The sequence below is a fragment of the Canis lupus genome, chromosome 9 (genome assembly GCF_011100685.1).
Source record: "Canis lupus familiaris isolate Mischka breed German Shepherd chromosome 9, alternate assembly UU_Cfam_GSD_1.0, whole genome shotgun sequence".
NCBI classification, from domain to species: domain Eukaryota; kingdom Metazoa; phylum Chordata; class Mammalia; order Carnivora; family Canidae; genus Canis; species Canis lupus.
The window spans coordinates 49379134-49403700 of NC_049230.1; the positions used below are offsets into that span (position 1 = coordinate 49379134).

The window sequence follows — 24567 nt, forward strand, 5'->3', positions numbered from 1 at the left end:
GTGCCGGCGCTGCAGCCAGTTCTGGGGTTCCCTGCAGCACCTCCTGGCGGGCCCAAAAATCTGATATCTGTTTATCTTGTACAGGGACCAAATTCTTGACTTGTCTTTAGTTTGTTGGTTGTAGTTGTTTTGAATCTGGTCCTGCACATGTGCTGCTTCATGATGGAAGGAAGTTGAAGGAAAGCCGGACAGTCCCCCTGGCCATGGCTGCTCGGGGCAGCATGCTCCAGGGCCGTTGCCCCGCCTGTCTGGCCCCACAGCCACCATCCGCTCAGCTCGGGGTCTTGGCCCTGAAAGTCCAGCAGCTGATTCTGATGCAACTTCAGGAGTCGTTCCTGGTAGGCAACCACTCCTTCCTCGCCACACAGACAACCTTACAAGTTAAATGCATTTATTTCTAGTTAACATACACTCATAGTTTCATAGTTTCATACGCTCATCATCGTGAACAGTGTAGAAAGATTGTACTGGGGAAAGCTGTCCTTCCATCCATCCCTCTGCCTCCCTCTTTCTCCCAGAGTTCCGGCGACCCAGCATTTCGTCTTCATATGGAGCGTGTGTGCATTTTACATACACATGCTCCCAGGGCACACAGAACTCTGCTCTGTTTTCATGGCGACCAGTGTCACCTGGTGTCATGGGCTGTGATCCGTGCAGAGTGGATAGGGAGGCTGCATACATCTCGTGGCCAGCGCCAGACGAGTCCCAGGAGCCGACGGAGGGACAGAGAGGAATATAGTCAGGTTGGCAGTGAGAGCGGCCACCAGATTTGCTGGGACCTCAGCTGCAGACTTCACAGGGTCCCCCAGGGCTAGACTCCAATGCTAGACACAAAAACAGCAGAGCCCTTGGGCTCCAGGGCAGCAGCATCGGTGACAGGATTGACTGGGGTGGGCTGGGTTGGACGGGGAGATCCCCAGAGCAGGTTTCGAACGTTCTGAGCTGGGACCCAGGGGGTCAGGGGCACGGCCAGGGGCACGGCTCAGGGCTGCACTGGGTGCTGTTGGGGGCCGAGCTGTCACGGCTCTGCATCTCCCCTGCAGCTGCACCTTTCTGAGCACAAGGACACCGAGGCCCACCTGTCTCCCTTTCTGTCTTGACTCCCAGGGCTCCGGGCAGTGGGGTTTGCACACATATCCTCCCTGCGTCCAGCCTCTTGTTTGTTCACAACCACCTGTATTTTTTTTCTGGGCTTTCCCCACCACACTTGTCCTTTTACGCTCAGTGTGTTGCATGTGGTGGGTTCTGAGATGAGCTCTGCCCTTGCCCTTGAGTGTCCATGAGATGGGGTGCACCTTGCCTTCGGTGGGGACCTGGCTACACTGGTGGCACGTCTGTCTTTCTCCACAGTGAAGAATGGCCATCGGTGCTGTCACCCTGCCTCTGATCCCTGCCCCCCCTCCCCCAGGCCCACACACACCTTTAGGAAGCACCACCTGCGCTATTCCCGGGATGCTGACACCGCTGTGCTCAGAGGCACGGACAGACACCCTTCCCGGGTGTGGCCCTTCCTGAACTGCTGGTCTGCCTGGTGCTGAGCCTGCAGATGCAGGGAAGGGGCGGGCAGCCTGGACGCAGGGGTGCTGTGGTGGGTGTTCACGCAGAGCAGCTCTGTCACCCATCCACACTGCTCCCCACACTCACCCCCACGCCGTCCCCCGGCAACCACTGACCTGTCCCCACAGTATCATCTTAGGGACTGTGTCCTATGAAGGAGGTCATCCGGCATATCACGTGTGCGACTGGCCCCTTCTATCCCACCGCTGAGCCTGACATTCCCTGAGCCGAGCAGCTGTTGGTGCTGATGAGTGTGCTGCAGTGACCTGTGTGCGGGTGCCTGGGCCGTGTGTCCACTGCCGTGGCAGGGCGTGGGGCTGTGTCCTGGTTGGGGCATGTGTGAGCAGAGCTGGCATGCACATCCTTGCTCAGGGCCTGTGTGAACTGTCTCCATCTCCCGTTTCTCCTTGGGGAGGCAGTCCCCGGGCTGGGGTTGCTGGCTCCCTGGGGGACGCACAGCTGTGTCCCCGTGTGCGCGTGCCCTCAGCATGCCTGGGGTTGGCAGGCTCAGCCGCTCCATAGGTGTGAAGTGGGGTTTTACGTCGTCCTATGTTCTTTTTTTTAAATATTCCTTTTTTTTAATTTTTTAATTTATTTATGATAGAGAGAGAGACAGAGAGAGAGAGGCAGAGACACAGGCAGAGGGAGAAGCAGGCTCCATGCACCGGGAGCCCGACGTGGGATTTGATCCCAGGACTCCAGGATCGCGCCCTGGGCCAAAGGCAGGCGCCAAACCGCTGCGCCACCCAGGGATCCCTACGTCCTATGTTCTAACAGCTAATGATGTTCAGCATCTTTTTGTGTGCTAATTTGCCATCTGTACGCTCTCTGGCCAAGTGTCTTCAGATCTTTTGCCCATTTTAAACACCGAGTTGTCCCTTTTCTTGCTGTTGAGTTCTGAGAGTTTGCCCTGGGTTTTCCATACACATCCCGGGTCCAGGGTGCAGTCTGTGGGCCACTCCTCCAGCCGGGGCAGGCTTGCCTGTCCTTTCACACACCGGAGGTTTGCGTTTTGATGAAGTCAATTGATCCATTGGGGGGCTTGTGCTTTTGGGGGTCAAGTCTAAACTTTTAGCTGAACCCCAAGACCACAAAGATTCTCTTGCAAAAGTTTTACGCTTTTGTGTTTTACGTTACGTCCATGATCCACTTTTATTCATTTTTGTGTGAGGTGAGAGGTTTTGGATCAAGGGTGGTTTGGTTTTGGTATTTGCCCGTGCACGTCCAGTTCCTGGGTGCTGCGTGTTGGAAGAGCTGACCCTCCCCACACTGGGCTGAGGGACCCCTTGTCACACATCCACTGCGTGTGTTTGTGCGGGTCTGTCTCTGGGCTGTGGACTGGGCGTCCCCCCGCTGGCATGCACGAATCTCGCTGGCTTGGCTACGTTACCCTTACAGTAAGTCACAGATCGATGCCGTCATGTAGCATTTCTCTTTCCATTTGGTTTTAAGTTGTATTTTCCTAAATAATCAGGACAAGGGTTTTGTTCTCTTATTCTGCCGTTTTGATGAGTGGCGTGTGATTTTGTAGAATGGGAGGCCCTTCTCTGTGTCCCCTCCTCCACACCCCACCTTAGCGGGCTTGGTCACCTACTGTGGCTGCTCACACTGGTGGGGGCTCCCTACCGAGGTGGGGCTGCCTATGTGTCTCTGAGGTGCACCTGCATCTGGAAACAGGAACAGAGTGTCACCCCCCACCCCAGGCCCTGGGACATGTAGCACCCTGTGGGCTGGGGCTTGGAATGTTTACTTGGGCAGAGGGTCTGGCGCCTTCTCCAGATTCCCAGTCAGTGGGCCATGGGAAGCTGAGAAAGTGCAGTAGTGGAGGCCAGCGACCCTCCAGGGCCCCCGTGGACCTGCTTCATTTGCTCTGCCCTCATTGGTTCTTTCCACCGGTTTTACTGAGATTGAGCGATGAATCTCACGGCTTGGCCTTAGATGTGCCTACGCATGCCACCAGATGAGGACCACCTAGCGTCTCCCACAGATACCATCCATCCTTTCAAGAGGATTGTTTTATCACTGGAATGTGCATAACCTAGGATTCCCCATGGGGCTCATCTCCCACAGCACAATGTCCCCAAGGGCCCAATCCTTCCTGCATCGGCTGGACTCCCACAGCGTCACCGAGTCAGGGAGCAGTTGGGGTCCTCGTTGGTGTCCCAAGTCCCTGCAGGGTCCATCCTCGCGTGTGATCATGGCTGTCTTTGTCCAGGGATCTGAGGGACACTGTTGGTCTGTCCTTGGTTGCTGCCCTTTGGCCCAGATCAGCTACTGTTCCAGATCTTTCCATAGAGGCCTTTTGGACCCAGACTCACCTTTCCTGTATCAAAAGCGATGACTCCCCTCTTGGTACAAACAGCTCACTGCTCTTTCATGTGGTTTTTCCCCCAATTCCATGGTGCCAAAATATTTGGAGCCCATAGTCCTGGAGGCATTAAAAACGAGGCCATTGATGGCGAAGGTGGAAGTTCCTGCCCACAGCCTACTGAGTGGCCTTCCAGCATACCTGCAGTCAGGGCCCCAAAGGCCACAGGGATGCGCAAGGGGCCACACGTCCCCATGCCCCCCACATCCCCATGCCAGTACCCCCATGCCACCTGCACCTATGTCCCATACCCTCATGCCCCTGTAACCCTCACACCCCTATGCCCCCTGCACCTGTGCCCCACACCCCTCGTGTCCCCTGTACACCCTCTCCCAGGTCTCCAGACCTGGAGAGCCTCCCCCTCTGCTCCCTGGAAGCAGGAGCCCTTGACGCTCAGCGGTGGGCTGCAGCGGCAGTGGCTGGAGATCTAGGGCCAGGGAAGGGGCGGGGAGGGAATTCGGAGCACCTTTCCAGATGAGCCACCACTCGGGTTCGGGTATTTTTAGCTGGCGCAGTATCCGGCTCACAGCAGAGCAGAAATAGATGAGGCTCTTTTGGATGTTCTGGATCTGCCTGTCTCTAGCTCTCAGAGCCGGGCTGGGGCTGGGGGGTTGAGGGGCTGAGGGGCAGGCGTGCGGAGCGCAAACAACTTCTGCTGTTTAGAGAAACACGGCAGGACGTGTCGTGGATGGCGTTATTTCTGCTGGTGAGCACTCTTTATGTAAATGCCACGGCGCCGGCGTTGGCGCTGCGTCTGCGTGTGTAATCACAGCCGGCCGTGTGGGGGGCGCGGGCGGGTAATTATGTTTTAAAATATCATCCGGGTTGTTTTCCTCTGCTCCCTGAGCCCCCGGGTGTTCCAGGTTTGGAAGATTCTCTGTTGCTCTCTGCTGATCCGCCCGCCCGCCCGTCCGCATGCCCCACACGTACCTGGTGGGAGGTGCCGCCCTCTGACTTGTGCCCTGACCTGGGGCAGGGTGGATGGGCAGGGCAGGTCGTCCTCACCCCGAGCCCAGCCACCTGCTTCTCTGGAGGGGCTGTCCTGGGGGCTGGGTGGCCCCTGCTGCTCCCCTTCAGGAGCTTGAAGCTACTCCAGAGTCTAGAGTGGCTACTCCAGAGTGGGGAGTATCTGCCCAGGACCCTTCCTTGCCCCCCCTCCCTCCTGAAGCCCCTTTGCAGCATCCCCCACGTCGCTTCCCCAGGCCTGTGGCCTTCCCACCCTCAGTGCCCACAGGGTTGCAGTGCAGAGAGGACAGGACCACTGTCCCAGGGCACCTGCCCTGAGCCTGATGGATGGAGATCAGGTTCCCATAGCCAGGCCCTGCCTAGAGGGGAGGTCGGAGGGTGGGGGCCTCCAGGCAGCACAGGGAAAGGGGGCAGTGGCCACCTCCATGTCCATGGCTGGCTGCTCTTATGCTCCCATGTGGCTTAGGGACGTCAGAGGGGGCCTTAGCCCCTGCCTTGTCAGAGTGCCAGAGTAGGTACATTCAAGGGTCCCTGACTGTCCGCTGGCAGTGGTTTCTCAGAAACATTCCCAGGCAGGCTGGAGGGTCAGGGACACCACATGTGCCACTGCCCGGCTCAACCACTGTCAGGTGTTTGTTTGTTTGTTTATTTATTTATTGCCGTCAGGTATTTATAGAGCAGTGTCTCGTCCAGGCAACACGCTGCTCCCTCTGGGGAAGTGCCCCGCCTGTGGGATGGGGCTGCTGGGAGCCATCAGGCTAGGGGCACAGTGCTCCCAGCCTGCACTCCATCCGGTGGAGGTGCTGCTCCACTGGTTCATCAGACCACGGGTCCAGCCAGGCCACCTTCTGTTCAGCCTCCCTGTGTGCACTGTCCCCCTTCCTGCCTCGTCTGCAGGCCTCTGTGTGCTGGATGCCTCCCGGGAGTCTCCTGGGCCCTCACAACTTGTTCCAGGTCGGGGTGGCATCCTTCCCCTGCCTTCTTCTATTCGCTTACTTGCTCTGGTCCTCCCTGCAGAGGTCAGGACCAGGTGGGCAGGGAGAGAGGACAGAGGGTGGGTATGGAGCAGTGCAGCCCGCTGTGCAGGGTGGGCATGGAGCAGGCCTGACGTGGGCCTGGGTGGACAGGAGGGGCATTCTCGAACTCCATCCCTGTCCTGGCCTGAGAACACCCCTAACTAGATCGGGTCTGTGTCCACAGTACAAGAGAAGCCAGAGCCCGTGCCACTGGAGAGCCGCTCGTGTGTCCTCATCCGCCGTGACCTGGTGGCACTGCCCGCCAGCCTCATCAGCCAGATTGGGTACCGCTGCCACCCCAAGCTCTACTCAGAAGGGGACCCTGGCGAGAAGCTGGAGCTGGTGGCAGGTGAAGTGTCTCTCCCCACCCTGTCTATTGTATGCAAATGCCCTCTTATTGTTTTTTTTCTTCAGAGCTGTGAACAATGTACTCATCACTAATCACTCAAAAAAAAAAAAAAAAAAGAAGATAGAACATCTTAAATTTCCTCTAATTTCCTTTTAGAAGAATGTGTCATTAAGAGGAGTTATTCAATTGAATTAATTCAGCATTTTAATTGAATCCCCTGGGCTGGCCACGCATCAGATTGGCAGGGGCTGCAGTCACGATAGTGTTTTAATTTAGGTGGCAGATAAATCCAAATGGGATGCGGTGCGCCAGCCCCTCCTGCAGCCCCCAGAGTGTCCTATGGCGGCGTGGAGGGTAACCACCAAGGTCCTAAATGTGGCTCCGAGTCAGAAATGGAATTCTGTGAAAACAAACAGTCCAAAAGCCCATTAGGGCCAGGTGCCTTTGTGAGGAATACTCCCCTTTCCAGTGTGGGGCTTCGTCAGACCTTGCAGCCTCTGGCAGATTTTTAAGGCTATTCTCGGGAAAGTTGCCACTGCTGTGACCCAAGCTGGTCCCAGGGTCACCAGAGGAGCCCCCACGGGGTGGCCAGGACCCACGGCCCTGTCCCTCCTCCTCGGTGCTGGCGTGCACCCTGTGTGAGGCTCTGGGTACACCCCCAAGCCCTGTTTGGGGCTCCTGATCGCCACCCCCAGGGCAGCACTTTGGGGTTCTTCCTGGCCGTCCCTCCGCTGGGAGCCACGGTCCCAGATGGTGGCTTCAGAGCAGGGCAGAGAGGGACAGCTTCACCTTCGAATTGCCGGAAGAGTGGCTTCCTGTCTGTCGGGGTCTGGGGTTGGGAGGGGCGAGGGCTGGCTACCTTGTCTGGCCCTACCCACAGCTGGACGTCAGGTTGCCAGGCCCCACTGTGCCCCAGCCCCCATACGGGTTTCCCCACACAGGGAGTGTCTAGTCCGTGTGGCTCAGGGCGACCTGCTCTGCAGATGTGACCAGGCGGGCGGGGGCCTCGGGGACACTTGATATGCCGTGGCCCAGCATGGTCAGAACACACTGACCGGCGCCCCGGCGGTGGTCTCCATCCACAGCCATGTGCTCATTTGGGCAGTGACGTGGCTCACAGGGGAAGCTGGCCCTGAGGCACTGAGCCAGGGCCCCCACAGGCCTGAGCACCTCCCTGCACCTTCCCACTGTGCTTCCCCACTCCTATATTCTGTCCTGACGAGATTCAGAACATGGTCTGTGACAACGGGGGTCATGGTGGACGCCTGAAGGAGACGGTGGGGAGGGCCCGAGGACCCTGTGCATGTGCCCTTTGGTGTTTGCCACGCCGTTGTCCAGAGTCGGGGGCACCGTCTGGCGCCTACAGACTCTTTTTTCCTTTTTTTTTTTTTAATAATAAATTTATTTTTTATTGGTGTTCAATTTGCCAACATACAGAATAACACCCAGTGCTCATCCTGTCAAGTGCCCCCCGACGCTCTTTTTTCCTTGAGGAGTGTCCGGCCCAACAGAGGCCACCCCACACCAGCGACTGGCCCCAGGTGCGGTCCCCCCGCTAGCTCGGGCCTTCATGTTTCCAGGCCCCACAGGGCACCCGGGCCTGGCCAGGCTTCCTCAGGGTCGGCAGCTCTGTGGGCTCCCCACTGATGCTGGGCTTATCGCCTCTGTGGTTCCAGCTCCCCAGCACAGCCCAAAGTGCTTTGGTTTGGGTGATGGATGGAGAGGCAAGGAGTATTTCTGACCCAGGACCAAGCACGGAATTCCCTTGGGGCTGGAAGGGCATCTGGGGACAGCTCTCCAAGGACCAGGCTGCCTCCTCCAGGGGACAAGGCCTCAGCACAGCAAGGAAGGCCTGCAGCAACGTCCCCAGCCTTGTGGGGTCCTGGGCCCGGGCGAGGGCCTGCCCAGTGCTGCATGCAGACGTCAGGGTGCCCTCTGCCCCACCATGCACCCACTCTGGCCCCTGCAGCCGCCTGGGAAGCTCATGGTCATCCCGGGTTGTGGGTGGCAAGGCCAAGGGCCTGACCCTTTTCTGTCTGGTGTTCACAGGCTCCGGAGTCTACATCACACGCGGCCAGCTGATGAACTGCCACCTATGTGCAGGGGTGAAGCACAAGGTCCTGCTGCGGCGGCTCCTCGCCACCTTCTTTGACAGGTGGGTCCCTGAGCAGGTGCAGAAGCTTCTAGGGTCTCCTCTGGCCGTGAGCTCACTGAGCTATGCATTTACGGCACCCCACCTTCCCAAGGTCTCGCCATGGTGTCCGCCCGTGCCAGGGGGCACATCACTCCAACAGGACCTGGGCCTGGGGAGCAGCCTGGCTCCTGGCTGTGGACCACCCCCCACTTGGCCCCCCACCCCTGGCGGGCCGTGGCCTCATGAGTGGGTCAGAGGGGTCCCTTCCTCCTTCCTCCACACCGCAACCCCTGGAGTACAAGGGGGAGGCCAGGTGGGATTCCAGGTGGGCCAGCCCCGTTCCTGTGGCACCCTGGCCAGCTGGCCTCACTGCCCTCCCACCGCACCCTTCTAGGAACACTCTGGCCAACAGCTGTGGCACTGGTATCCGCTCATCCACTAGTGACCCCAGCCGCAAGCCTCTGGACAGCCGGGTTCTGAATGCTGTGAAACGTAAGTGGACCGGGGTCTCCCGAGTGGGGCGGAGGAGCGCTGGGGGCCCAGGACCGCGGCTTGGGCAGGCGGCCTCTCCCTGGCGCCAAGCCGGCCCTGCAGGGCTGGAAGGGAGAGAGAAATGAGCAGCTCTCAGGAGCCAGGTCTCGAGGTGCTAACATTCTTGGTTCGTTTCCAAGCATGATGGATTCAGCTGTGTGCGAAACTATTTTAATATGTGAAATAGATCTAATTTTCCTTTTTGAACAAAACCCCTTATTTACATTTCGAGGTTATTTTGAGCCTTTGCCATCTGCTCGCCGGCTTCTGCCTCCCGCTCCTGGGCGCGTGGGGGTGGAGCCCGGTCCATCTCCGCAGCCAACTGCTGCCCCCCACCTCAGCACCCCCCAGACCACAGGACCCCTGGCCCCCCCCCGGCCACACCGGCCATCAGCAGGCCCTCCCATGGCTATCTGCTCGCGCAACAGTGTCTTACTTCCTTGCTTGAAAAACACGTCTTGTGAGACTAATTCTGTGTTAGAGCAAAGAGAGACCTTTGTGGTCGGTAATTACGGCCCAAAGCCAGCGTGCCAGCCAGCCCTGGGAGGAGGCCCGGGGAGTGTGTGTCTGATGCTGGCGTGAGGGTCTTGTGTGGGGACATGTGTCAGGCTCCCAGGCTGCTTGCAGAGCTGGGTCCTGTGGCTCCCGATTGGGGAAGGAGAGGCTGCATTGTCATTAACGTTGGCGGTGCCCAGATGGCCCTGCTGCTTCCGCCAGGTTGGGGGCTGGGCCCCGACGGGTGTTGATCGGCTTCCACTGCGCTTCTTGTCCAGCCTATGAGGAAGAGCCTCTGCTGAGGCCCCTTGAGGCCTGAGCCTGGGCGTGGGCAGGTGCCCCGGGCTGCCTGACCTTCAAGCTTGTCTCAGCAGGCCCTGGTGCCAAGGTTGGGGGTTCAGAGCAGAGAGGTGAGGCCTGGAGATGCTAAGGACCTGCACAAGGCCACACAGCCAGCTGGTGCTCAAGGAGAGGCCCCGGCCTGTGCCCTGCCGCTGGCCTGCCCCTCCTCCCCTGACATTCGGCCGGAGGGAGGAGAGTGACCACTGGTCTTCAGGCTGAGGCCAGGAGGGCCCTGGGTGGCCACATGGCCTCTGGTACCAGTGGGCGGCAGGGAGGAGAACCGTGTGCAGGCCTGGGAGGGACGTGAGCACCGTGACCCCAAGGCTCGTCCGGGGCCCCTCGCCACTGATGCCCGCCTCCTGGCGCCCTGTGCTTGCAGTGTACTGCCAGAACTTCGCCCCCAGCTTCAAGGAGAGCGAGATGAACGTCATCGCGGCGGACATGTGCACCAACGCCCGCCGTGTCCGCAAGCGCTGGCTGCCCAAGATCAAGTCCATGCTGCCCGAGGGCGTGGAGATGTACCGCACGGTCATGGGCTCCTCGGCCGCCGGTGTGCCTCTCGACCCCGACTTCCCGCCCGCCACAGCGCAGGTGTTTCGAGCAGCGCATCTACGCGGAGCGGCGGGGCGATGCGGCCACCATCGTGGCTCTGAGGACTGACGCCGTGAATGTCGACCTGAGCGCCGCCGCCAACCCCACGTTTGATGCGGGCGAGGAGGCGGATGGGGCCGGCTCGGTCATCCAGGAGGTGGCAGCACCCGAGCCGCCGCCCACTGGCGCCCAGAGCCCCCCGCAGCCCTTTGAGCAGGGCAGCGCCAGCTCCAGCCGGCCGCAGACGCCCGCCGCCACCCGGAGACAGGAGCCATCGTACGCAGGGGCCTTGTAGAGAGCCGCCGGGAGCCTCGCGGGACCGGTACTAAAGCTGCTTGCATGCGTTACTAATACAAACAAATGTGATCAAGCCACTTACCTACGGAACTGCTACTGTTGCCTGAAAAAAATGTGATTTTTATTCTGCTTGTATTTAAAGTTTATGAAGGAAACAAATGCATTCGTTATACTGTAAAGGATCAGTCCACTGGTGACCTAGTTGCGAGGAAGGTCCCAGGGCTCCTTTGGTATCCGCGAGGTTCGTCTCCAGGCTGTGGGCCCCTGACCCTGCTCCAGGAGGGGCGAGAGCCTGTGGCCCCGGGGCCTGGGAGTCCGAGTGGGGGCCTATGGCGGGGCACGCGTCTCCTGACACTTGTTGCTCACCCGGCGGGGGAACCCCACCCACCCCTCTGAGGCCAGGGGCCAGGGCTGGGCCCCCAAGGGCCAAACTCCTCTTATTTTCCCTCTTCCTGAGACTCGGGGGTCAGGCCTGCCGGGTCCTCTGTGTGCGTGGGGTGCAGGAGCGCGTGTGTGAGTGTGCGTGTGTGTTTGAGTGTGTGTGTGGGGGTAGTGGTGTGGGTACAGTGGGGCGGGGAGGGAGAGTCCACACACCTTCGTCGTTCCACCCTGCCCGAGGGCCCTCCCGGCACCCTTAGCTCCACGGCCCCTTGTGCACCTGGGCCAACAGGGAGAGCTGCTGCCCTGAGTGCCCCCCACCTGGCTCCACCCGGGCCGCCTGCTGCCCTGTGGTTGGTGCAGCCCCACAGCCCTCAGCCATGTTGGGATTATGTTTGTTTGTTTATTTGTTTCTGTCTTAATTCAGATCTATTTCATGTATGGTTTGAAACTTTGAGACCCAAAAGAGCAAAAAATTAGGGAGGATTTGGTGTCCCTGCCCTCAACCCACTATGCCTGGGGCTGGGTCATCTGTGTATGCATCCCACCCAACCCTGACCCAGGTCCCACTCGCCTCCTATTAGGAGCAGGGCAGGGTCCCAGGGAGATGCAGCCAGGGTGTGTGACAAAGGAGGGGCCCAGGGCCCTCGCTCAGCAGGAGGTGGGGGTGGGAGCCAGGCTGGGCTGGAGTGCATCCCCATATTGTGCTGCAGACCTGGGGGCATGTGCACTCTGAGGCCAGGGGGGCAGGCAGGGGGAGCCTGGAGTGGCAGGTGCTGAGGTTCTGGAATGCAGTGGCAGGGCGCAGCCAGGAGGGGCTCGCAGAAGGTGTTGGTTTGTTACAAGCTGGAATGCTCACTTTGAAGTTCAGTTTTTCGATGAGCGAGGGTGCTCACTTGGCCACTTGTTCCGGGGGCTTGCTTCCTCCTAAGTCCCAGCCCCCCACCCCAGCAGGACCAGACACCCCTCTGTTCCCAGACTTGGAGTCTGTTGGTCCCTCTCCCCGTCCCCAGCCCACTGCCTCCCCAGACCAGGTGCAGAGCAAGAGCAAGCCCGCGCCACCTGTGTGTGCACGCAGGGCTGCGCAGGTTGGCTCAGCCCTCCCTGTGACCCACAAAGCTGAGCCCCCCGCCCCACACCCGGCTGCAGGCAACCTGCAGTGGGGGCTTAGGCACCTTCCACTCAGATTCCTCCTGACTGCTGCCCTGCCGGGAGAGGCTTTGGGGGAGACCTGGGCTGTGGGCAGAGCCTCCTGGCCTCCTCCAGCCAGGCCAGACCCCTGCCTGTGTTTCAGGAAGATCCGATGGCTCCTGGAAAGGAGTGAGGGGAGCTTGGGCAGGCCCCGTGGGAGCTCGTCTCAGCCCCTGTGCCCGAGGCCAGGGGTGGGCAGGGGATAGTCTGGGCCTGAAAGGGCTCTACTCTTGCTGGGCTCCAAACCCACCACTTGGCCCCAAGCTGAGCCTCTCTCTCCACCTCTTTTTTCCCTGACCTGGGCCCAGTCGGGCTTGGAGCTGCGTGGGGCTGGGGCTACAGGCCACTTGGGAACTCACCCTCCTGCATCTGAGAGGCCAGCCCCCAGCATCCTCAGGCGGCCAGTGGGGGATGGAGGGGAGGATGGGTAAGGTGGACCCCATCACCCTCTGCAGCTTCCTTTCCTGACCCCAACACCCCAACGTGCACTTTAATTTGACCATCCCTGAGGACCCTGGGGAGATAGCCAGCCTGTCCTGGCTGTCAGCAGAAGGGCTCGCGCACTCGCTCTCCCTCCTCCCCCTCCCTCCCTCCCCTCATCCCTCTCTCCTCCACTCCAGAGTGGCCGCCTCGGGGGCCCCCCCCCCCCACAACCCCAACCTGAGGCCAGGACACGAAGGGGTGCCCCTGGCCCGGTGGAGGCGGGGCGGCGCCCACAGAGAAGGCCTGACCGCTGCTCAGGCCAGCACAAAGTCCCATGACCTCTGTCCCTTAATTGTTTATAACCGCCGTCTGTTTTGTTGTTCTGGGTAAGGAAGGCAAGAGCTATACGTGAAACTTTAGTACTTCAATGTGAATGGGTTCTGAGCTCTCCCTGTGCCCCAGGCGGGCCAGGCCGAGCGTTTTGCACTAATGTGTCCCGCGGTGGACGTGGGTCCAGAGCGTTTGCAGACGGGCATGGCTGATGATTGTATCTGCCGGGGCGCTCCCTCCGCGTCCTGAATGTTCCGCGGGGCGGGCAGCGGCGGGCCTGGGCTCGGAGGGGCCTTCCAGAGTGCCTTAGCATCTTCTGATCATTTTTCCCAAGGAAAACCAATTAAGAAAACCGGACCCTCCCCCTCCTCTGTTTACAAGACGACTAATCCTGTCCTGTGAGCGTGATCCTGACTCACCCAGACCCTGTAGACCGAGAGACAAGCCACTCAGTATTTATGACATGTCTGCACCTTTATTCTCGAGCTTGACTATTAGCAATATGCATACACTATGTAGAGTCTATTATAGAGCTAAGTTAGACCCGCGCCTTCTCGAGGAGGAAAGGGACTGGACCCTGGCGGAGCGGACACGGTGGGCAGCCGGCTGGGCCCCCGTCCTCCCCCGCCCTCCCCAGCCACCGGGCTGTGCCGCAGGAGGCGGCTGGAATGCAGCGCAGAAGGTCCAGAAGCAGGGATGAGGAGATGTGACGGATACTGTGAGCCGGTGGGGCCGCCGGCCTGGCCGGTGCGTCTCGGTACTTGAATTCTGTCTTGTGTTCTGCACTGTGTCTGCTCTCACCCAGAGTTCTCTGTGGTTGCTTCACTTTGCGTTTGAATCGATTGTCTTGCCTTGCCCCATTCCCCCAATGCGGCCTCGTGGGTGAGGGGCCGCAGCCCCTCTGCCGGCCACCCTGGTGCCAGCCCTGGTGCCAGGACCGCCGTGGGAGCTCCTTCTCCTTTGGTTGTGCTTGGAGCTGGGAGGGGATGGTGGGGGTGTGGACGGCCACTAGGGTGTTCAGGGTTTGCGGGGGGGCCCTGACCCGGTCCCCTTTAATGGCAGGAACCTTCAGAGCACCAGCTCACACCCATCCCCCAGCCATTTACTGCTTAGATTCCCCTCAGATGGGTTATTTTTATGGAAATATCTTGATGCTGGTGGAAGGAGGCCGATGGCCCATTAAGCAACGGAAAACTGCAAGGAAACCTCTGTTTGCTTCTGCGAGCAGTAAATCCTAAACACAGAATTGAGAGTTCATAGCTGTCTTGAGCTTTAACTACTGTTTCAGAATGTTGCTGGTGCATAAATTTGTCATTATGTCAGCTGGGCAGCTCCGAGCACGTGTTACCCGCTGCCACTGCTGCCACTGCCGGCCAGAGATCGTTAGGGCTTGGTACAAGATGTTTCTAACATGGCAAAGGTTTTGGATTTTGTTTGTTTGTTTGTTTTGTTTCTTTGGAAAAAAAAAACTGAAAAGGAAAATTATGCAGAATCTAAAGCATTCAGATTGGACAACCTGCTTGAATTCTGATCAACCCTTTCATTGTTAGCGTTTTGCACATGATTGTAATTTTTATGTCAAAAGAAGCCAAAACTTGCAATACTATTTTTAGCAGACAAAAAAAAAAAAAGAACTAAGTATAAAATGTATAAATATTTTTGACTTGAACATTTGGATGGCACTGGGTGCAAACAGACCATTCATCCTTTGGACGGAATGTTTGGAAAAAAGAGCCTTTTTACAAAGAGACGGTTGATGTCCAGTCTGGTGAGGGGTTAAGTCCTACTGTAACTCACGACTGTTAAACAATAAATAAATGAAATCACTGTCCCTATGCCGTGGAGCAGGTTTGTTTCCTAGAACCTCCCCCCCCCCCACCACCGTGAGTGAGCTGGTTCTAGCCTCAGCAGGTGCGTCCTCTCTCCTTCCCACTGCTGTTCCGCAGAGTCAAGACTGTTGCTTCTGAGCCGAGGCCGACGCTGCTGCACTGGTCACTCCACCTGCAGAGACGTCCGCCCCACGGGCGGCCAGGAAACCCAGGGCTTCTGTTGCGCGCAGAGCCAGTTCAGGAGGTGGAAGTCAGTTACAAACAGGAGGATGTGATCGTTAATTGTAAAGCGCTTTGTAAAATTCACATTTACAGAATAATAAAGTCAGTTCAAACCCAAGTGAATAAAGTCAGTTCAAACCCAAGTGGCCTGCACTTTACTCAGTCAGTGGGACTGGGGCAGACACTGCGGGGCCAGGGAGGAAGCCGGCTGTTGTGCAGGGGTCCCGGGGAGACTTGGGACACCCTCTGGGCCCAGGATCACCAGGGGGGAGTGGGGCCCACAGGCTCGTTGCCCACTGCCCACCCAGGGGCAGAGATCTGGCTGCTGTGGGGTCCGGGGCCACTGAGGCCTTACCTCTCCTTCCTCTAATGTCTTAACTTACAGGGGCAGGGGGCTGGGTGGGCAGGATGCCCAGGGGTGGAGGGGGTGACATGCTTGTGGGAGGGCCCTGGGAGGGGCTCCTTTTCTTTTTATTGTCTGTAAACTGGGAAAGCCAGCTCACCTGGCTCACCTGCCAGCCACCCACCAGGTGTGAGGCTACCTCCTTCCACCCCAGCTACCTCCTCCCGGCCGGGTCTGCCCCTAGATGGACAGAGGGAGAATTGCAAATGAACAGAACAGAAGGTGCCCCTGCCTGACTGGGACCTCTGAGACTGGGTGGCCCCCACGGCATCTCCCACCACTGTTGGCACCATCTGACCAGACCAGCTCTGGACGGAAGTTCTCACGTCTCTGCCTCCTTTGTTTCAGCTCCCCCTGAAACCTGAACCCTGGGTGAGCAGGGCATCAGTGTGTCCCTCAGACCTGGATTAGGGCCCCCCACCCCCCCTCGCACATGCACCCCTCCCGCCCCACCTCACCCTCACCACCCACGGGCAGGCTCCCGATTCCTTTATTCCTTCACGTCTGCCCCGCTGCTCTATGCCTGAGCTGAGCCATGGGTGTATTTGCTCACTTGTTTAGTGAGCTGCTTCTCCCAAGGGCCGGGGTCTGTAGACCTGCTTCGTGGGGATGTCCCCAGAATGCAGTCCCCTGGAGCCATGGCCAGCATGGAGCAGGCACAGAGTCTAAAGTGGGTGGGTGTGGGTTTCTAAGGGGCCCTCTGCAGTGGGGAGCCCTGCATCCAGGGGCATGGTGGCTTGGGATCCACACATCACAGTCTCTCCCCAGGAATGCCCAGGGAGTCTGGGCTGGGCGGGGCTGAGGAGCTGGGTATGCATGTGCCCACCCCACCCCCAAGCCCAGCTCTGGCCACTGGGACAGCGTGCCACTTCTGGTCTTGTTTTCAGAGCTGTTTCCTGCCACCCCCAGTCCAGCTGACCGGAGTCATCTCGGGCCTGTGCAAGCCCCTTCCCACCCAGGCCTCCAAGCTGCTGGATGCGGTGGATTCCCTCGTCACCTCCCTGGGCTGGTGGAGATAAGCCCACCCTTGGGCCATGGTACACACACGTGGGAGGCCCTGAAGTCCCCTCACAGGCTTCCAAATGCCCCACCCAGTTGGTCCAGGGCCAGCTGAGGACCCTAGGAGTGGGGGTGCGAGGAGGGTCTGGGCTTGGAACCCAGTTCTGCTGGGATCCTGTGGCATGGGGTCTCCAGGTGTTTCAGGATGAGGGTCCAGGCACCCGCCAGCCTGTGCTCTGTACCACCCCCCCACGCCCCTGTCCTTCAGCCGGCCTCCCTTCCCTCGCAGTCTGGATAGAGACTGGCTGAGGCATCAGACGCTCAGCCCCTCCTCTCAACCCTTTGTCCTGCCCTGGGAGGAGGGTGCAGCGTCAGCAGGACCAGAGGCTCTGCCCTGGAGCCCTTTGTCCTCAGCATAAAGGGTCTGAGCCCCTGGGGTGGGGGTGGTTCTAAGCCTGTGGAGGAAGTGCAGGAGGTGGGCAGGGAGGCGAGAGGGCCGGTTGCTGGGGGCCTGGTCAGTGCAGGGGGCTGGCAGGGAGGAGGGAGGGCCAGGGGCGATCACTCGTCATTGACAAGCCTTCAGTGGTGTGTTCTTCACAACCCCCACTGGATGGGCACCATCCCTGCCTGGAGGGGGAGCCTGAGGCCCTGCACTGGGCACCCCCTGCCATGCTGGCAAAGCCTGGCTAGAAGAGAGTCCCTACTCATCTGCTGCTGCCAAGGAGGCTTGGGGCGGGTCAGTCTCAGCTCTGTTATATCCATGCCATCCGGTGGCCCCAGGAGGGCTGGGGCAGGGGGATCTGCTTAGATGTGGACACAGACACTTGTCAAGGGACCACTGGGGGATCTCCATCAGAAAGAAAGGGGAGGGTGGACAGGTGGACAGTAGATTAGGGCACTGGGTTGGGAAGGGGGGTAGGGTGGTAGAAGGGGTGGGGTCTTCAGTGCACCTGGCTCTGAGATATTTTGGCCACTGGAGGCCTCCACATGTCTGGGCACATGGGGGACATGCAGGAGGTGACAGTAGGGGTTATAAAGGGTCGGCTGCCCCTGTATCCAAGGGGGCACGATGCCATTGCCTTCTTGGGCTCTCCTAAGGAGTCTGTGGCCCGTACTGAGGGATGGGGCTGAGGTAGGGAGGGGCCCAGGAGCCTGTAAGGTGGGGGTGGGGATGCATCAGGTGCCCTCAGTGGGAGCACAGCCACGAGGGGAGGCTGGACAGGATCTCCGGCCTGGGTCTGTCCCTCCCCTGTAACCCCCTCGATGGGGCCTCCATCAGTGAAGGGAAGCTGTTCCGGGTGGACCAGGGGTGGGAAGGCTGCTGTGATCCTAGCCCCCCCGGCCAGAACTCCCTGGGCCCACTCGTAGGGACCGGGTTCAGCTGCAGGTTTCTAACCGAGAGAGGCAGTGGGGAGGGTGGAGGAGCTCAAGTGGGCAACACGGTGGCCCTGACAATGATAGCGCCAGGGGTCTCATCCAGACATCCTCACAAACCTCCGCCCGCCCCCCCCCCCCCCCATGCTAGGGAGGCAGGTCCAGCTAAGCAGAAGCTGCTCCCAGCCCCCTGGGACCCATAATTGACTAACGCCAGCAGACATTGGGGCTGGGAGATGGTTAGCACTGCCTGGAGGCGGGGGCATGCAGAGGCTCCGGCTTCTAGGAAAGGCAGCCTGTTCCTCCAGGGCGGGCCATCAGGGCCTCAAACAGGGCCAACCAACCTGGGACAGAGCCCCTGTGCCCCGAGCTCGGTGCATGGCCTGGGGCCAGCCGGCTCCTGCCTCAGTAACGCCGTATGTGAGGGATGGGCTGGTGTGTCCCCACTCTGCCAGTTAGGGACAGAAGTGACCCTGGCCAGGAGCCAGCCATGTGTGTCCCTCTGGCTTCCCTGTGGTGACGCAGGCTCTGGAAAAGCACTCCCCCAGCAGCCCTGGGCACCTGGTTCAGGAGGCAGCCCTCCCCGGGATGGAGGTTCCAGGAGGGGGGGGCCCATGCTGGCACCCAGATGGGCCACACCACCCCTCGGGGCATCCCACTCTATGGCTCTCACCCCACTCCAGCAGTGGCCAGCCTTCTGGAGTAGGGCAGGGGCAGAAGTTTGCCCCCAAGGAAGCAGTCGTAGGAGTCTGCCCTTGCCAGGAGGGAAGGTCACCCCTAGTGGCAGCCCCCAGGGACAGTCCATGAGGCAGTGGTGGGGAACGTGACCTCTGCAGGCCCCAGCGGCCCGGGTCTCCATCCTGGGCTGTCTCCTGACCCCCTCCTTCCTCTGGGCCCGTGGAGGCCTGGATGCAGCTCGAGGCTGGGAGAGCATTTCCCGCCCTGAGGGAGTGAGCAGCCCATGGAGCCTGCACCAGCCGGGATTGATGGCTCCCAGCCTCCCTGCCAACAGGGACCCTGGCTGCTCACCGGTCCCATTCCTTCATCCATTGACAGAACCCTTCCCCATGTCCTCGACCTCCAGCGATGCTGCACTGAAGGGACTCTGGCCTGGAGGAGTCCCAGCTTTGAGGTCTGACTAGGGCCATGAGCTGTGACCCTGGCATGTGTCTGCCCCTCTCTGGACCTCGGCCTTGGCCTCCCGACTGCAGGGTCTCTGGGGCCTTTGGGCTCTGAGACCCCCGAGGCCTCACCACCTGCCTGAAAGGCTGTGCTCAGGCCTCTGGTGGGGAACTGCTCCACCCACAGAACACAGACAGGGCCAGGATCCAACGTAGGTCCCCCAGGGGGTAAGGAGGGCAGGCAGGAGCACCCCTGGTCTGTGAGCAGGAGTCAGCACTCTGGCTCAGGCCTCACTGGGAGCCAGCCTGACCCTGCAGGATCCCATGGAAGCCCCAACACAACCCTGTGAGGCCACCTGGTCCCAGCCCCATTTTTCAGGCAGGGAAATTGAGGCTCCTAAGTATCCGGGGTCTCCCCTGTGGCAGAGCCAGGATCTGAATCCATCCCTGCTCGGCAATGACCTCAGTGACCCGGGCCGAGGGGCAAGGCTCCCCAGGATGGCAGGTTGGAGGGGCTCAGCCTGGGCCCACAGAGAGGTGGATACATTCCCTCAGCCTCACGTGTCGGACCGGGGCGAGGGCTGCCCATGCCTCGCCCCTGCCACAAGGGGACCCGCAGCCCTTCCTCTGAGGAGGGAAAGAACAGGGCACCTAGCCTGTCCCCACGGGTGACCCCGGGGCTCTTTAAGGAAGGGCAGAGCGCCCAGGTGGCTCACCTGGGGACACCCATGAGGGGTACAAGGGGCCCAGAGCTGGAGCCACCTGCCGGGGCAACCCCTGGGCCTAGCAGAGCAGGTGAGGAGCAGGTGAGGAGCAGGTGAGGGGCAGGCGGCCTGGCCTAACACAGCCCTTGCCCCGAGGGGCTCCAACCTGCAGAGGCTGGTGCTGGGAACAGGGGTCTTGGGGGCTCCTTCAGCTTCTCAGTCAGGTCCCCGGAGAGGAGGCGGTTGTGGTCCTGAGGAGCCGGCATCTGGCCCAAGCGGCCACGGGGGGTGAACAGACAAGCCCACTGGGCAATATCTGTGTTCCCTCAGGGTTAGCCTCCAGATGCAGGGCTCAGCAGAGGCCTCTGCATGGCAGCCCCACAACCCCAAAGAAGCAGGGAGCTCACAGCCATGCACATGGGGGTGGAGCACCCACTCTTGTCACCAGCGGTGGGCCTTGAATGACACTTTAGAAGCCAGAGCAGGATTCCCACGGAGGGTGGGCTGGGCTGCAGGCCAGGTGAGCAGCCCTGTGTCAGCTGCAACCCCTGTGAGCGTCTGCCCCAATTCTGGCTTCAGCTTCTGGGGTCAGGGCTCTGGAAAGGGCCAAGGGTCGGTAGGGAGTAATTGTGGTCTGGGGGGAAACCTTAAGGGGGACACTGCATCCAGTACAAACTACAGGAACCCCAAGAGCTCTCTCTGCTAGAGCGGGGCCCCGTCATCACTGCAGGAGCCCCCCCACGCCCCTCCCCCACGCCCATAAGGTTCCCAGCTCCCTCATGGGGAGGCCATCACCCAGGGTTGTCACCCACAACCCAGGGTAGCCCTGTGGCCAGCAGAGGCGAGGCCACAGGAGGCGCAGCCACACCCCACCATGCCCCGCCCCTAGGCCCAGCCCCACCCCCCAGAAGCCCATGGAGCCCCTGCCCCCAGCACCAGGCCTTGGACCTGAGGGCTGATGGGCAGGGCAAAGCTGTGGGGTCCTGCAGGGCACGGGGGTCACAGGGACAGGGGACTGGACCCCCGTGGAGAGGGGACTAGGCTGCGGAGCTTGGAGCGGGGAGGGATGGCCCCAGGGCCAGGACAGATTCCTGAGAAAGGAGCTCCGGGCTGGCTCTGATCAGAGTGGCTGCCTCTCTCCCTGCCAACAAGGTGGGTGTGAAAGGAAGCCCCACCTGCTCCTTGATGAGTGAGGCAGGGGTGGAGGGGAGGGGTGGAGGGCAAAGCCAGACTCACCACCTGGAGGCCCTGTGTGGGCTGGAAAGGGTCTCCCTGGGCTGGGGCCCTGGCTGCAGGGGTGCCTGGCCTCGTCTGCACACAGGCCCTGGGAAGCCACCCGCCTTTGGGACCGCACGCACTCCTTCCAGAACCTTCCCGGGCCCAGGTCCGTGCAGCCCCAGAGCCAGCCTGGGCTGGACAGCTGACTTGTGCCCTGGCTTCAGCCCCTATGGGAACTCCAGTCCCAGGGGACATACCAGGAGGTCGTGCACTGCCCAGTGCTGGCCCATGAGCGTCTCCAGGACCACACGGTGGAGCCCCTCCTGCAGGGGACGCTGGACTTGGGTTGGGAGGGGAGCATCAGGCCACCTCAGACGAGCAGTGCAGGACTGGCAAGGCGGGCACGGCTGGAAGGGAAGTTAGGACCCGGTGCCAAAGTGCTTGGAGGAGCCCAGCCTTGATCGGATGGACGGACTCGCGGGAGACCCACCCTGAGTGGGAATCCAGCAGTGATTAGGCCTGAAAGCTCAGGCCATTTAGCTTTTATTCGATTGGCAGAGAGGCCCTGTGCGCCCTCTGCTTTTTGCCGTTTGATTATATGTCTGTGCTCAAAATACCGCTCCTGGAATGCAGGCAGCCGGCAGGACTTTGGGATGGAAATCAATTTGATTAACAAGCGGTCGATCACGGGGAGGACCCAGGTCGGGATCCAAGCGGAAGCCAAAGTGGAACTTTCCGAGGACACGTCTGTGTAGAGGAGCCCACATGGGAGGGGCTGTGGCGGGGTGGGGGGGATAGGCGGCCTAGGAGCAACCAGGATGGGCCGTGTGGAGCACCGCCCCCCTCCTTTCTCCCCGCTTTGGCCTTGGCGTGCACACAGCTCCTCTGGGCCTCGGTTTTTCCCTCCATCAAATGGGATCTGGCTGCCTCCAAGAGCTTGGGACCCCCGAAGTCATGCTTATGGGGTCCACACTGCTGCACAGTGCAGAGTATAGGTTCAGTGGGTGCTGGCCGGGCAGGTTCTGCTCAGGCCAGCCAAGAACCTGGCTCCCCAGCCTGCATACGCTCAGCCACGGAAGGATGCCAGTGGGGGATGCTGGCACAAGAATCCAGGGAAAGCTGGGCCCAGCAGCCAGAGTAGCAGGGTCAAGCGGGGACAAGCCGTGTGGGGAAGGACCCTGGGCCTATGTTCCATGAGCCTTGGCTGGGCCACTCTGAACCTCAGTCTCCTTCTCTGTGCAGGAGCAGTAGCTCCCACCTGGAAGCTGTGGAGGGAGGAGGGACAGTGTCCATCAGGCGTGCCACACATTGCAGGGGCATGATCACAGTGGCCTCCCTCCTGTTCTCCTCTGCTCAGGGCAGGAGTGTGAAGGGTCTGACCCTCAGCCTTCATCCCTATGTGGAGGCAGGTGCCCCTCTGAACTGCCTTCTCCTGGTGATCCCTCCAGCAGAGGCTGGCCTGGACCACTGGGTCAGGCCTCCTCCCCATTCCTGCAACAGAGGTGTCCTGTGCCCATGTCACCTCCACCCAGCAGAGGGTGGCCCGAGGCTCCCCGCCTAAGCCTGGGCCAGTGTGGGCCCCTGGCAGGACGTTTCCAGGCCTCCCCAAGATGCTCCACACCTCTGCGCTAGTCCCCACGAGGTGTCATGGGCGAAGACACATGGTGTGGGGTGGGGAGCAGAGCAGCATGGGAACTGCTTCATCCTCTGGCCAGATGCCCCTGGGCAGTGAGCAGCCCGGCTCCACCCTTGGGCTGGGGGACTTTTGAAGTCACTTAACCTCTGTGAGGTTTTGCGAAATAACAGTTTCTACCTTGCCCAAGTGGCATGGAAATTGGAAAGTGCCTCTCCATTTGGTATTTATAGAGCACCGACTGCATGCCACGAACTACGTGGCTGACGCATAGCGTGTGCTCAGAAACCGTGGCTGTCACCTTTGGAGCCTGGTGCTGACAGCCATCCCCATGGGAAAGCGGGGACAGTTTCCATACAACAGGTGGGGTTACCTGAGGCTACGGACCCCCCCGGCTCACACCTGTCTGCTGCAGGCCTGCCTTGCGGTGCCACCAGGGGGCCCAGCAGTGGCACTGGGCCCTGTACACCCCGAAGAACTGCCAGGGGGATGTTGAGGCAAAACCCTGTCCTCCCCCGCACACCATGGCCCTGGGCGCGATGGCTGGGAGGTAGAAACCACCCAAGGGGCATCTACAGGTGAGGGGATGAGCACGCAGGGTCCACGTCGCAACAGAATGCTCAGAACCAGAGAGAGGAGATGCTGATTCACGTGGCCACGTGGATGAACCTGGAAGACATGATGCTGAGTGAGAGCAGCCACGTGCACGAGGACACGCACCGTGGGACTTCACTTGTGCCAAATGCCCTGAGACAGGGAAGCAGACCAGTGGCGCGGGGACCCAGACTGGGGGAACAGCTGCCAAACGGGCACACAACCTCGTTCTGGGGGGAGATGACGTTCTAAACTTGGGTAGTGGCATTGGCTGCACCGCATTGTTAGGAATGTACAATTGACCACTTTATAATGGTTAAATGTGTAAATTTTATCTTTTGTGTATTTTGCCACAATTTAAAAAAGTAACTCCTTATGGCCAGTGGGTGGTGGAGCTGAGTCAGGCCAGGCAACACCCTCCACCAGCCACTGTCCCAAGCAGGGGTTTGGTGCCAGGGGCCCCTCGTGGCAGGCAGAGTGCCCTCACCAGTGTGGGCTTGCAGGTGGGATCTGGCCAGCCGCGGGGCTCGGAGCACTGAGAGCAGACAGGTGCGGGAGGGCAGGGCCCCAGCGGGGATGTGGTGTGGCTGAGCCCGGGTCTGTGATCTCCAGGATAGATAGCCCAGCCCTGCCAGAGGTGGCTGACTTTCCTCAAGCGGGCAGCGGAGGGACAAAGGCCTGGCTATCAGAAGGGCAGGTGAGGGATCCCTGGGTGGCTCAGCGGTTTGGCGCCTGCCTTTGGCCCAGGGCGCGATCCTGGAGTCCCGGGATCGAGTCCTGCATCGGGCTCCCGGCATGGAGCCTGCTTCTCCCTCCTCCTGTGTCTCTGCCTCTCTCTCTCTCTGTCTATCATAAATAAATAAATAAATAAATAAATAAATAAATAAATAAATAAATAAATAAATCTTTAAAAAAAAAAAAAGAAGGGCAGGTGACAGGGGCAGGGGACGCTGTTAGCTGCAGGGTGGAGCCAGGCTGACCAGGGGCACAAGAGTGGGGCACAGAGCCAGCTTGGGATCGCTGGTCCCAGAAGGGGCTTCCTGACTTCTTCCAGACCAGGGGTGACCTGGGTCAGGAGGGGCTTCCAGGGCAACTTCCAGATACTGGGGGAATGGACAGGAAGGGACAAGGGACAAGGCCAGAGAGGCAGCCATCTAGCAGGCCCAGGGAAGGGATCAAAGAGCCAGTAGTCTCCCAATCCCAATGCCCCCCAGGCTGTCCCCACATGCCTCCCACCCCCCCAAGGTCAGCCATCCACTGGTGAACCCGCCCCGCCCCTCCCAACCAGGAGGAAGGTGCTCCAGTCCCCCTCCCCTCCCCGCCCAGGCCTGTCACCATCTTGTTCCCCTTGCAAAAGGGTCCCGTGAGCAGCCCCTAGCCACAGGCTTCCCTGCATCTCATGTCTGGGGTAGGGTGTCATGAGGGTCACCTGAGGGGGCCAGACACCCTGGCACCTGTCCAGGGACAGAGGCAGCAGAGGGTCCACAGTGCCCTGGGCAGCG

General features: G+C 60.3%; 1 protein-coding gene across 1 annotated transcript in view; it reads left to right on the plus strand.

Annotated features, from left to right (window-relative positions):
• NACC2 (NACC family member 2) overlaps positions 1–15162 on the plus strand; it is a 31506-nt gene extending 16344 nt beyond the window's left edge. The window contains 5 exon segments of the mRNA XM_038548788.1: positions 6092–6256; positions 8306–8411; positions 8785–8882; positions 10138–10352; positions 10354–15162. Coding sequence (XP_038404716.1) covers positions 6092–6256; positions 8306–8411; positions 8785–8882; positions 10138–10352; positions 10354–10644 — 875 coding nt within the window. The 3' untranslated portion in view covers positions 10645–15162.
• The last annotated feature ends 9405 nt before the right edge of the window (positions 15163–24567 follow it).